The sequence below is a fragment of the Heterodontus francisci genome, chromosome 10, assembly GCF_036365525.1.
Source record: "Heterodontus francisci isolate sHetFra1 chromosome 10, sHetFra1.hap1, whole genome shotgun sequence".
NCBI lineage: Eukaryota > Metazoa > Chordata > Chondrichthyes > Heterodontiformes > Heterodontidae > Heterodontus > Heterodontus francisci.
This window is the reverse complement of record NC_090380.1, coordinates 23399327-23414640: the sequence shown is the minus strand read 5'-3', so window position 1 is coordinate 23414640 and position 15314 is coordinate 23399327. Positions and strand designations below refer to the sequence as shown.

Below are 15314 nucleotides of genomic sequence, written 5' to 3'. Positions count from 1 at the left end.
CCGATGGGTTGCAAGATAACTGGTGAGTCAAAGCCAAAGCTAAGAATTGAAAACTCCTGTGACACAAGCTGTGAAAAGTAGATGCAAAGCTGGGTTTTGCTGGGGAGACCTAAAGCCTCAATCAGAGCAGTGGAAACAATATTCAGCGACTTCACCACATCACTGTACGGTGTGAACCTGTTGCAACAAACTATGAAAGCATTCAAATCTACCACACCTCTACTTTCATACTCACTTCCTTTTCAATTCTCTACCCAGACTTTTATTTAATGTGCCTCTAATTTCCTTGCTGGCATCAACCACTTTCTGTGGTGGTCACTTTGCACTCACACATTTCTAAGGGCTTTTCTCAGTGACTGCATCTGTGTGAAGTTACGCGTTGCTTTCTAAAAGCAAATCACTTCACAGTGCAGACAGTTTGCAGTCAAACATGTAAGATTATTAGGTTGCTAAAAGTTACTAACCAGCATACTAATTGTTAAAATATAGCTATTTATGAACTAACAAATGACTTATCATAAACTAACACTTAGCTTTATTACAGCCCTCCTTTGTAGTATGATAAAGTGGAAAAACTTAGGAAATAAGGCTCAGTATAGACAAGATGTCAAGACAGAGGGATTCTGGGAGATTATGTCAAGTTTTAAAATGCTTACTTGCAGTAAAAATGTTAGACCGTGGGATCAGACAGTGAAGACAGCTTCTGCGTAGATTTGTCTCATAGTGCAATAAGGCATCCTCGAAAAGTAAAAGCATTGAGATAAAAGTTGTCAACACAAAGACCTCTGTTGTGTACTACTTGCGTAAATCCAAAAGGTTAGCAATCTTCACAAAACGATCCTTGGTTGGTTAAGAAAGGCATCCTTTAATACAAGACTAATCACTGATTAGGAGAGGGGAGGGTTAACTGTAAAGCTGACCGGATAAAAGAAGCCCATTCCTTGCCACTATGTGGCAGAGCATTTTGAACAACAAGAGAAACTACGAGAGAGAGAGAGAGCCAAAAGCTTGAGGACCCAAAGCTGCACGAGAAACTAGTCGTGTGCTCTGTCGTCCAGTCTCTAATCCGGGTAGTATCTGCGTTAGACTGTTAATTACTACCTGAGTTTGTGACTATGGTTTATCTGAGAACTTAACAAACTTGTCCTTAGTTTTATCTCAATAAAGTCAATTCATAACAAACTTTATGTTGCCAAGTCTGTTCCCACCTTAGAAGGGGGTATAAAACACCCCTATCGTATGAAATCCGACAGTGGCACCCCAGATGCAACTTGGCGCGTTGTGAATGCCTTTTGAGGGAGAGGAAGGATCGCAAGCTCGCGAGACCGGCCAACACGCGTCTTGGGAGGGAAAACCCTTTTGGGGAGTGTTACGACCAGGTGACAAAGGTGTCTAGGGGTCTTTTACTGTCTTCATCTGGTCTTATTGTAACAGGGTTTATGTTTTAACACACTGTGTTTTGAGCTCCCCCTTGGTGAATCCTTGTTCACCGCTTTCTAACGATGAGGCAAATAAATGAGCACAAACAGGCCTTCTTAGGTTTAAAGAAGAAACGTGAAATTTATTAAAATTAAAACTTAAACTCTAATTTGGTTAACGCCTACGGATACAAGCTGCACCCTACGCTAGCATGCATACACGATACGCACATACAAATAGAAACAGAAAAGAGCAGAAGAAAAATAAAGTGATAAAGCTTGAGGCAATCTCTGAAGAGGGTTTTTTTACTGTGCTTTGAGCTCACTGTAGTCCTTTGTAGGTAGTCTTGCTTTTCGTTGGGGCCCAGTATTCTTCTTAAACCTTGTTCACTGTAGAAAACCTTTCTCTCTTGGGGTTCATGTATCTTCTATGGGTCTTCAGTTCGGTGAGAAAGAGATCAGCAGACAGGACAGAGGTCGTCTCAGTCCAGCAGCAAAGAGCTTCCTGAGTTTCTTTCTCTCAGCAAGTTCAAATTCAAAAACGCCAACAGTTAGTCACGTGACTAAACTGGTCTGATCACTTCTTCTGTGTATTGGGGAAGCAAGGACTGGGTCCCTTTTTGCAACACTGTCCGCTAGAATGCAAATGTCTTTCCAGTCAGGGGCTTGGCAATTCCTTGTGATAGGCCCTCTTTTATTCCCAGCCACAATTTTAAGTTTTAATGTTCATGTGGCAAAATAATGTGTGCCTCAGTCTTGGCAGGTGGGGGCCTGCATGACAGGGAGTGTGGAGATCTTAAAGGACCCACCAGTGATCCAAGGGCATTTAAATTAGAATATAAAAAGAGAATAATAAAGTCATTTTGTCTAAAGTTGTTAAATGGATTTTCAAGCAGAAATTCATTCAAGATAAGATAGGCCAGAAGAAATTAAAGATAGAGAAGGCAAAAACCTTCGACAGCACTCACCGGATCCAAGAGACCGCTACCCAGAAAGATAAAGAGGTTGAGCGTCTGAACAAGTGAGTTTGAGATTTGGAGCTGTGTACGACCACTCTGTAACAGCAGCAGCATGTCTCTAACCTGAACGTAGCACTGCCGTGATTGGTGCTCAGGAAATTAAAGTCAGTTGAAACAACAGGAGGAGGAGAATGAATGCTTCAAAAAAAGATTTGGAACTGCAGAGAAGATTGGGGAGACAACGGGCAACTGTGTCTGCAGTAACTGTGGGAGGCACTGCCCTGGTCTCCTACGAGGACGATGGTTAGAATGTAGATTGGGAAAGCTGGAGTGGGAAAGTGAGAATTATCAGATTGAGGAATGAGGGACAACCTAAGATGTTTTTAGTGAAATTTCAAGTGAGTAAAATCACATTACTGTGTCTTTTGTTCGAATGTAGGAAGCTTCCATGAATGAATGTCCTTATCTGTGTAGCTTGTGTTCCATACAGCCAACAGTCATTAATCCTTTGTAGTCTGGCTTTAATATTGAAAGCATGAGTCTGTTACTTGTTCTTTTTTTTCATACGTGTATATTTTTGTGAGAACCTTGAGTCATGTTTTGTTTGTGAACAAGTTGAACCTGTATGTGTTCCTTCGGAATGGGACAGGGAATTTAACACAGATTTTTGGTACTTTGAATTCATAACCCATTACAGGAATCAATTTTTCTAAGTGGTTTGGAATTGAATAAGTGTGAAAGTGATTATTGAGTGTGTTCATTTCAACTTAACACTGTGCACCCAGAAAGGGATATAAAAATTGAATTATATTTTAAATTAAAGTTTTTATTTTTATTTTAAAAGTTGGTCTTGCAACTGTGAAAAGGCAATGAACAATTTTGTAAGAGAAAAGCTTCAGCCTTGAAGGTCTGAAGATGTCTGGCAGAAATCGAATTTGAAGTTCAAAACACTGTTTTAATTGGACCAAAATTTGTTTTTGCAGTTTAAATTAAAGACATGCCTTCTTGACCGTTTTTAAGTAGCAAATGTCAGGAATTGGATATTGGTTTAAGGGAGAGAAGGATAAATAAAGGAGATATGGGAAAGATTCTGTCTGTTTAAAGTTTGTTTAAGAAGCTGGTGTTTTGTTGTAAGAATGTTAAATAACTTTTTCTTTAGTTTTTGGTTTTATTACAGTCATTTGAAAAGGCGTCTGAAGAAACAGCAAGAAAATGATGTAATTTACCTTTTCTTTAAAAAAGCATGTGCTATTCTGTTTTGTGTATTATAAATTAATAAGTCTGAATTAAGTTTAAATTATTAAGGTTAACTAATCTGTTAAGTTGAGAAAAACTGGAATTTCAATGAACCTTCAAGTTTATCATGTCATGGTGTGAGGGAGGCTTTAATTCTGGATATAAAGCTCGCTCATATAACATTGGCAGTTTTGAATTTTAAATGTCTATTGCCATTATTTGGAATTTGGAATCATCTTTGTTGTATCAAAAAAATCCTTGGATTAGAAACCTCTTACAAAAGATGTTAAAAAGTTTGGAAACAATTGGAGTTTAATCTAAAATGCTGTCTCCCCTAATGGAGATGCTTTCCTTTGACGTTGATAATGTTACAAATGATTTTGCTGCTTTCAAACCATAAGGAGATCAAAAGAATTGGGGGAAAAAAAACAGTTTAAAATGGAGTTTAGTTCTTTTTCGATCGGGATTTTTTTAAAAGAAAAGATTACGTAAAGTGGTGCATCTAAGAAAGTTTTGCTCCGCCCCTTGGAGACAAACAAAGAAATTAACCCCGCTGCAGCTGTTCTTTTTCCATTTAATTCACCACACAATTTTTGCATTGCTGAGAGTAAAATTTATATATTGGAAGCAACAATAACCTCAAAAGTTGTGGCTAAATCATTTGTCATTGCCCTGAATACATCTGCTGTTCTTTGATGGGGTCTGGAATCATACAGTTCTAAAGCATCTATATGGCCTCACACAAACAGGATGTTCATGGTGTTACAATGTTTTTTTACTAAAACATTAGAATTCTGTGTGTTTTAAAAAATTGGAAAAGGATTTTTCAGTGGACATTGACACCTGCAAATCGCTGAAAATTTTGCAATGTTTTGAGAAGAAGTTCAAAAACAAAACTTGAACTTTCTGGGTGGTTTGAAAGGAAGCTGAAGTTGTATACAAGGACAGGAAAGCAAGCAATTTCAAGGAAACCAGAAAGGGGTTTGAACTCCTCAGAGCAACTTTGAATGAAAAGGGAGACTCTAGCCGGAATTTTATGGTAGATGGACGGGAGCCGGACTCCAAGGTGAAAGTCGGTGGCAAACCCGCTTCCGCCTAGCCTGGGGATCCATCCCGTATTTTACCGATTCCCAGGCTTTAATAGTCCTGAGGCGGGACTTCCACCCACGTGAGGGAGGAGGTCCCGTCTGAGTGAGCCGCCGGCCAATCAGTGGGTCGGCAGCTCTTAGTCCCAGCAGCGCCACTAGGGGCGATGGCCACTGCTGGGACTGCAGCCAAGCTGACGCAATGGATCCAGGAGGGGGTAAGTAGGGGCATGCTTCACCAGGGGGATCGCTCCTTCCCTGATGAGGCTGGAGTGGTCCTTTGAGGGGGGGGGGGTGTCTTGGATCCCGGGGGTGGGTTGGGAGGCAGAGGTGGCCCTCAATCGGGCACGTTATGCCCGACTGCCAGGCACCCCCCCCCCCCCCCAACCCCGGGGCGCGGAAAGGCCGGCAGCTATCGCTGGGTGGCCTTTCACGTCCCAGTACACCCACTTGCCACGGGTAAAATACCCATGGAGGTGGGCAAAGGCCCTTAAGTGGCCGTTAAGTGGCCACTTAAAGGTCTTGATTGGCCTCAGGTGGGCGGGCTGTTTCCCACCCCCCCCCCCCCCCGTCCGCCCCACACCCCCTCCCCCGGCCCCCGTTTGACCTCCGTAAACTTGTCCGGAGGCGAATCGTGGCGGGTAGGCCTCCCAGAGCCTGCTGCTCAATTTTACGCCATCCCCACGCCACCATCAGACCCGCTAGGGTGGCGTATAATTCCAGCCTCTATGTCTGGACATATGACCTGCTCAGGAAGGTTTTGATTTCACTTTGACTCTTTAAAAAAACAGTGAGTTGGACAAAGAGTAGGCATTTGAAATTTGTCTGTGATCTGCCTGGAGATTAGAGAGGAAGACCCAGAAAAAGTGTTACCTCTCTTTGTAAAGGACGCCTAAATCTCTTGAGAAGAAAACCCTGTATGTCAGAGGTAGCAGATTCCTATTGGCTGCTGTTTCTAAAGAATCCCTGCATCAAGTGTGGTTCCTGTTGCCTACAGTGTTTTAAGAAATTCTGAAATCTGAAGAAAGCTTCTACTGCTATACTGCTGCTGGAAGATCTAAGCAGTCCTGTTGCTACACCCCTGCTGAAAGACCTATCTGAAGCCTGCTGCAGTCAAATTGCCTTGAACGCCTACCCATCACAGACTATTCATCAACCTCGCCTTGAGACTTTGAGTGGCATTCGACTATTCACCTCTGGGACACCTCACCCAACTGAAGAATTTCCTACCAGACGTGACAAACCGATTTTTTTATTATAGCTTCTAAAAGAAACAGCTGTAAACCAAAAAATCCTTTTCCTCAGTTAACCGATTTTTCTTTGAATGTATGTATGTGTGCATGAGGGCTATGGAAATAAGGAGCTTTTCGTATATAGGTTTATCTCATTATTGGTTAAGACCTAGTTTATTAATAAATAGTTGATTTTGTTGTTGATTAAAGAACCCTGTTTGGTGTGCTTTATTCTGGGAGATAAATAGAGTATCTAATTGGCGGTTTCTCGGTAGGTGGGAAAATTTATTGATATGCTGTGACCTGTGGAGAAGTGGGACTGATTTAACAGCGCACTCCTCCCGCCTCGGTCATAACAATGGCTATCTAGCTTCCTCTCAGGTCACTCTTTTCCCACTGGAATTGATGGCTCCATGAACTCAGGAAATCCTCAGGGGTCTGACTTATCTTCCACTCTGTCTCACTCAATCTCAAAGACTACCTCTATTCATCCTCCAACCCTATCAACTCTTCTACCTAATCATCAACGTCCCTCAGATTGCACTCTTCAGTCCTCACAACCTCCAGTTCACTTGCAATGAATGAATGAATGTATCTTGGTCTCCTCCATAACCTTTTAATAATAAGTTATTGAAAGCCTTGTACCTTTCAATCTTTCAATGGCAGCTTCTTCATGTCTCTCATAAATCCAACCAACAGCCACTACCTCTTATTTAGTAGTAGAGGCCAGGAATCTTGAGGCGAGTAACTCGCCTTCTGACTCCACAAAGCCTGTCCACCATCTACAAGGCACAAGTCAGGAGTGTGATGGAATACTCTCCACTTGCCTGGATGGGTGCAGCTCCAACAACACTCAAGAAGCTCGATACCATCCAGGACAAAGCAGCCCGCTTGATTGGCGCCCCATCTACAAACATTCACTCCCTCCACCACCGACGCACAGTGGCAGCAGTGTGTACCATCTACAAGATGCACTGCAACAACGCACCAAGGCTCCTTAGACAGCACCTTCCAAACCCACGACCTCTACCAACTAGAAGGACAAGGGCAGCAAATGCATGGGCACACCACCACCTGCAAGTTCCTCTCCAAGCCACACGCCATCCTGATTTGGAACTATATCGCCGTTCCTTCACTGTCGCTGGGTCAAAATCCTGGAACTCCCTTCCTAACAGCACTGTGGGTGTACCTACCCCAAATGGACTGCAGCGGTTCAAGAAGGCAGCTCACCACCACCTTCTCAAGGTCAATTAGGGATGGGCAATAAATGCTGGCCTAGCCAGCGATGCCCACATCCCTGAATGAATTAAAAAAAAGAAATTAGAGAATTTAAAACACAGAGGAGTCCATTTGTCCAATGTGCTCCTGAACTGAAGCTGTGGAAAAAGGGAACTTAGATTTATACAGCACCTTTCATGGAGTTTCAGGATGTCCCAAAGAGCTTTGCAGCCCACGGAATATTTTTTAATGGAATCACTGTTGTAATGTAAGAAACACAACAGCCAATTTGTGCAAAGGAAGTTCCTACATACAGCAATTTAAAAATATGACTAGATAATCTGTTATGGTGGTGTTGTTTGAGTGATTAGTTGAGAGATAAATATTTACCAGAAAATCGGGAGAATTCCCTTGCTCCTCTTCAATTTGTGTCATGACTCCTTTTACATTCACCTGTGAGGACAGATATGAGTCCTAGTTGAATGTCACATTGAAAAGACAGCACATTCAACAGTGCCGCACTCCTTCAGTATTGCAGCACTGAAATGTCATCCTAGATTATGCGCTCAAGTCTCTGGAATGGGGATTCTTTCCTTTATAAGTGACTCCCAGTATTCTTGCCAACTCCTTGCTCTTCCTGTTTCTCCTTTTATTTCTCTTATACACCTTTTATATTTTTGCTACACTTTTTGTATTATGCCCCGATACTTTTGTTCTAACCTTCCCATTTATGCATGGATTCCCACTATTTGTCATACCCTAGTTGGCATGTATTTAACCATTTTCTATTTAAGCATGTTTGATTTGCCATGTTCCCCAGCCAATTCATCTATTGGACGAGAAATTTACCATTTTCATCCTGTTGAAACTGTTGAATTTTCAGTCCAACTGTTTTGTCTTGGACTTCCATTTCTCTTAATTAATTCTTAATTGAAAACAAATAATTACAATGACCCAATCTTATCGCCAAATCACCTACTTTACTTTAATAAAAGCAAAATACTGCAGATGCTGGAAATCTGAAATAAAAACAAAAGTGCTGGAAATACTCAGTAGGTCTGGCAGCACCTGTGGAGAGAGAAACACAGTTAACTTTTCAGGTCTGTGATCTTTTATCAGAACTGGCAAAGGTTAGAAATGTAATAGGTTTTAAGCAAGTAAAACGGGATGGGGGGCAGAGAACGAAAGGAAGGTGTTGATAGGGCAGAGGGCTGGAGAGATTAACTGACAAGGAAGTCATGGGGCAAAGGTAAAGAGAGTGTGCTAATGGTGTGGTGAAAGACAAAGCATTAGTGCAGAGAGAGTGTTAATGACAGAATAACGAACAGCCCTAGCCAAAAGCACAAATATGAAAAACCCAGTTTAAGGCAGGCACATGGTAAAAAAATGATAAAACAAACTGAAATGAAATAATAATAAAAAAGGGCCATTCTTGCTCTGAAATTATTGAACTCAATGTTCAGTCCGCAAAGCTGTAGAGTGCCTAATCGGAAAATGAGGTACTGTTCCTGGAGCTTGTGTTGATGTTCACTGGAACACGGCAGCAGGTCAAAGGCAGAAATGTGGGCATGAGAGCAGGGGTGTGTGTTGAAATGGCAAGCAACCGGAAGCTTGGGGTCATGCTCGTGGACTGAGTGGAGGTGTTCCACAAAGCGGTCACCCAATCAGCATTTGGTCTCCCCAATGTAGAGGAGACCACATTGTGAGCAGCAAATACTGTATACAAAATTGAAAGAAGTACAAGTACATCACTGCTTCACCTGAAAGGAGTGTTTGGGGCCTTGGATGGTAAAGAGAGAGGAGGTAAAAGGGCAGGTATTACACCTCCTGCGATTGCATGGGAAGGTGCCATGTTATGAGGATGAGGTGTCAGGGGTGATGGAGGAGTGGACCAGGGTGTCGCGGAGGGAACGATCCCTTCAGAATGCTGACAGGGGAGGGGAAGATGCGTTTGGTGGTGGCATCACGCTGGAGGTGGCGGAAATCATAAGATCATAAGAACTAGGAGCAGGAGTAGGCCGTCCGGCCCCTCAAGCCTGCTCCGCCATTCAATAAGATCATGGCTGATCTTTTCGTGGACTCAGATCCACTTACCCACGCTCCCACAGTATCCCTTAATTCCTTTATTGTTCAAAAAGATATCTACCTTAGCTTTAAAGACGTTTACTGAAGAAGCGTCAACTACTTCACTGGGCAAGGAATTCCATAGATTAACAACCCTCTGGGTGAAGAAGTTCCTTCTTAATTCAGTCCTAAATCTGCTCCCTCTAATCTTGAGGCTATGCCCTCTTGTCCTAGCTTCACCTGCCAGTGGAAACATCCTCTCTACTTGTATCTTATCTATTCCCTTCATGATTTTATATGTTTCTATAAGATCCCCCCTCATTCTTCTGAACTCCAATGAATATAATCCCAATCTACTCAGTCTCTCCTCATAAGCCAACCCCCTCAACTCCGGAATCAACCTAGTGAACCTCCTCTGCACCCTCTCCAGTGCCAGTATATCCTTTCTCAAGTAAGGAGACCAAAACTGCACACAGTACTCCAGGTGTGGCCTCACCAGTACCTTATACAGCTGCAACATAACCTCTCTGCTTTTAAACTCAATCCTTTTAGCAATGAAGGACAAAATTCCATTTGCCTTCCTAGTTACTTGCTGTACCTGCAGACCAACCTTCTGCGATTCATGCACAAGGACACCTAGGTCCCTCTGCATAGCAGCATGCTGCAAATGACGGAGGATGAACCTTTGGATGTGTAGGCTGGTGGGGTGGAAAGTCAGGACAAGGGGAACCCTGTCGCGGTTCTGGGAGGAAGGGGAACAGGTGACGGCAGAAGTGCAGTAAATGGGTCGGACACGGTTGAGGACCCTGTCAACCACAGTGGGGGGAAATCCTCAGTTGAGGAAAAAGGAAGACATATCAGAGATGCTGTTGAAGAAGGTTGCATTATCAGAACAGATGCATCGGAGATGTAGAAATTGGGCGAATGGAATGGAGTCCTTACAGGAAGCAGGGTGTGAGGAAGTGTATTTGAGGTAGCTGTGGGAGTCGGTGGGCTTATAATGAATATTAGTGGACACCATGGATATGGAATCAGCTGAGTCACAGGAAAGAAAGAGTAGTGGTAAATGGATGTTTTTCGAGCTGCAGGAAGGTTTGTAGTGGAATTCCCCAGGGATCAGTGTTGGGACCCTTGCTTTTCCTGATATATATTAATGACGTAGACCTAGCCCTTTCCTGCCTTCCATCAGACACTTTAACAGCAAGGAATGACAATCAGGTTTTCTATAATGTAATAGATCTGCAATTGAATCAACTGATGCTCTCCTGTCGGATTTGCCAAATTAGGTAATACACTTACACCAGCTCTGAATGTTTCACAGCTAAAATGTAACACAGTGCTAATTTGAGGCCCATCACCAAATTTCCAGCTATGCCCAAGTTGGTGACACTCCTGTCTCTGAGTCAGAAGATTGTGCGTTGAGCCCCAGTTCCGGAGATCAGAACATATAAAATGAGAACAGAAAGTGCCGGAATTACTCAGCAGGTCTGGCAGCATCTGTGGACAGAGAAACAGAGTTAATGTTTCAGATTTGAGGCCCTTCATCAGAACTGGCAAAAGTTAGAAATGTAACAGTCTTCGAGCAAGTGAGAGGTGGGAAGGGGGGAGGTTAAATGCAAAAGTGCACTCTACATCCCTCTGGACTCAATATTGAGTTCAATAATTTCAGACCATGAGCCCCATTAATTTTTGTTACTTATTATTATTTATTAATTTTCTTTATGTATATATAGGTTTTAATTTTATGTATTAATTAATTAATTTATTTATTTAAGCATATGTTCGTCTAAACTTATTTTTTATGTTTTTGCTTTCTGTTCATTATTCTGCCATGAGCACTCTCTCTGGACTCATGATTTGTCTTTTGCTACAACTATTTAGCACTCTATTTGCATTCTGTTCCCTGGTTGGGCCAAATGGCCTCCTTCTGTGCCATAAATGACTCTATGACTCTATGGCATCTGTCATTTAACCTCTCCCCTCTCCATCCCATCACAGCCCTTTCTTCTTGTTCTACTTCCCCCTCCCCCCTCTCACTTGCTCAAAGACTGTTACATTTCTGCCAGTTCCGATGAAGGGTTACAAACCTGAAAGTTACCTCTCTTTCTCTCTCCACAGAGGCTGCCAGACCTGCTGAGCATTTCCGATACTTTCTGTTGTCATTTCAGAGTTCCAGCATCTGCAGTATTTTGCTCTAATCTGAACATATAACCCACACTGAGGGGGCACAGCATGGTTGAGGTGCTATTGCTGGGTCATGCTGACACTTCATGCTTTAAGCTCCTCCTGCACAGTTCGTAAAATCACAACCTTTCTATGCAGCCTAATTCAATATGAATGCTTGTTCTTGCTTAAAAGTGCAGTTGTTAATGTTGGTCCATTAACGTGAAAGCCTGAACCTTTCTTAGATTTGGTCACTGGCATTAGTAAAACTGCAGGTCATTTCTCGTAATTATCTGCAGACACTTTAGACTTTGCTCCTGATCCAACCAACGTCTGCATTTAAAATATTCCATTCAAAGTTTACATAATGATGCTGGGCACCAAGTTCAAAAATATTAAAGTTCAAAACCCTTGATAAAATTACTAGACATTTTTATATGAAAATTCAATATGCAGATAGGCTGACTGTGGACAATACAGAGATACATGGAAAATCCTTTCCAATTATATTTCTAGGATGGTAAACAGGCGGGGCAGATGACTCGTTATACACCCCATCCATTATACACCCTGTTCATTATACACCCTGTCCATTATACACGCCGTCCATTATACACCCTGTTCATTATACACCTTGTCCATTATACACCCTGTCTATTATACACACCGTCCATTATACACCCTGTTCATTATACACCCTGTCTATTATACACCCTGTCTATTATACACACCGTCCATTATACACCCTGTCCATTATACACCCTGTCTATTATACACCCTGTCTATTATACACACCGTCCATTATACACCCTGTCCATTATACACCCTGTCTATTATACACCCTGTCTATTATACACACCGTCCATTATACACCCTGTCCATTATACACACCGTCCATTATACACCCTGTTCATTATACACCCTGTCCATTATACACCCTGTCCATTATACACCTTGTCCATTATACACCCTGTCTATTATACACACCGTCCATTATACACCCTGTTCATTATACACCCTGTCTATTATACACCCTGTTCATTATACACCCTGTTCATTATACACCCTGTCTATTATACACCCCGTCCATTATACACCCTGTCCATTATACACCCTGTCTATTATACACCCCGTCCATTATACACCCTGTCCATTATACACCCTGTCCATTATACACCCTGTCTATTATACACCCTGTTCATTATACACCCTGTCCATTATACACCTTGTCCATTATACACCCTGTCTATTATACACACCGTCCATTATACACCCTGTTCATTATACACCCTGTCTATTATACACCCTGTTCATTATACACCCTGTTCATTATACACCCTGTCTATTATACACCCTGTTCATTACACACCCCGTCCATTATACACCCTGTCCATTATACACCCTGTCTATTATACACCCTGTTCATTATACACCTTGTCCATTATACACCCTGTCTATTATACACACCGTCCATTATACACCCTGTTCATTATACACGCCGTCCATTATACACCCTGTCCATTATACACCTTGTCCATTATACACCCTGTCTATTATACACCCTGTCTATTATACACCCTGTTCATTACACACCCCGTCCATTATACACCCTGTCCATTATACACCCTGTCTATTATACACCCTGTCCATTATACACCCTGTCTATTATACACCCTGTTCATTATACACCCTGTTCATTATACACCCTGTCTATTATACACCCTGTCTATTATACACACCGTCCATTATACACCCTGTCCATTATACACCCTGTCTATTATACACCCTGTCCATTATACACCCTGTTCATTATACACCCTGTTCATTATACACCCTGTCTATTATACACCCTGTCTATTATACACACCGTCCATTATACACCCCGTCCATTATACACCCTGTTCATTATACACCCTGTCTATTATACACCCTGTTCATTATACACCCTGTTCATTATACACCCTGTCTATTATACACCCTGTTCATTACACACCCCGTCCATTATACACCCTGTCCATTATACACCCTGTCTATTATACACCCTGTTCATTATACACCCTGTTCATTATACACCCTGTCTATTATACACCCTGTCTATTATACACCCTGTCTATTAGACACACCGTCCATTATACACCCTGTTCATTATACACCCTGTCTATTATACACCCTGTTCATTATACACCCTGTTCATTATACACCCTGTCTATTATACACACCGTCCATTATACACCCTGTTCATTAAACACCCTGTCTATTATACACACCGTCCATTATACACCCTGTCCATTATACACCCTGTCTATTATACACCCTGTTCATTACACACCCCGTCCATTATACACCCTGTCCATTATACACCCTGTCTATTATACACACCGTCCATTATACACCCTGTCCATTATACACCCTGTCCATTATACACCCTGTTCATTACACACCCCGTCCATTATACACCCTGTCCATTATACACCCTGTCTATTATACACACCGTCCATTATACACCCTGTCCATTATACACCCTGTCCATTATACACCCTGTTCATTACACACCCCGTCCATTATACACCCTGTCCATTATACACCCTGTCTATTATACACACCGTCCATTATACACCCTGTTCATTATACACCCTGTCTATTATACACACCGTCCATTATAAACCCTGTCCATTGGGCGGCACAGTGGCGCAGTGGTTAGCACCGCAGCCTCACAGCTCCAGGGACCCGGGTTCGATTCCGGGTACTGCCTGTGTGGAGTTTGCAAGTTCTCCCTGTGTCTGCGTGGGTTTCCTCCGGGTGCTCCGGTTTCCTCCCATTAGCCATTATAAATTGTCACTAGTATAGGTAGGTGGTAGGGAAATATAGGGACAGGTGGGGATGTTTGGTAGGAATATGGGATTAGTGTAGAATCAGTATAAATGGGTGGTTGATGTTCGGCACAGGTGGGTCGAAGGGCCTGTTTCAGTGCTGTATCTCCAATCTAATCATTATACACCCTGTCCATTATACACCCTGTTCATTATACACCCTGTTCATTATACACCCTGTCTATTATACACACCGTCCATGATACACCCTGTCCATTATCCACACCATCCATTATACACCCTGTTCATTATACACCCCATCCATTATACACCCCGTCCATTATACACCCCGTCCATTATACACCCTGTCCATTACACACCCTGTCTATTATACCCACCGTCCATGATACACCCCGTCCATTATGCACCCTGTCCATTACACACCCCGTCCATTATACACCCTGTCCATTATACACACCGTCCATTATACACCCTGTTCATTATACACCCTGGCCATTACACACCCCGTCCATTATACACCCTGTCCATTATACACACCGTCCATTATACACACCGTCCATTATACACCCTGTCCATTACACACCCCGTCCATTTTACACCCTGTCCATTATACACACCGTCCATTATACACACCGTCCATTATACACCCTGTTCATTATACACCCCATCCATTATACACCCTGTCCATTATACACCCCGTCCATTATACACCCTGTTCATTATACACCCTGTCCATTATAGACCCCATCCATTACACACCCCATCCATTATACACCCTGTTCATTACACACCCCATCCATTATACACCCTGTTCATTATACACCCCATCCATTATACACCCTGTCCATTATACACCCTGTCTATTATACACACCGTCCATTATACACCCTGTTCATTATACACACAATCCATTATACACCCCGTCCATTATACACCCTGTCCATTATACACGCCATCCATTATACACCCTGTCCATTATACACCCCGTTCATTATACACCCCGTCCATTATACACCCTGTCTATTATACACACCGTCCATTATAAACCCTGTCCACTATGCACACCGTCCATTATACACCCTGTTCATTACACACCCCATCCATTACA

At 42.5% G+C, this 15314-nt stretch overlaps 1 protein-coding gene across 1 annotated transcript in view; it reads right to left on the bottom strand.

Moving 5' to 3' along the window:
• tnfsf11 (TNF superfamily member 11) overlaps positions 1-15314 on the bottom strand; it is a 74402-nt gene that overhangs the window by 23876 nt on the left and 35212 nt on the right. The window contains exon 3 of the mRNA XM_068039850.1: positions 7539-7601. Coding sequence (XP_067895951.1) covers positions 7539-7601 — 63 coding nt within the window. The remainder of the gene's footprint in view (positions 1-7538; positions 7602-15314) is intronic.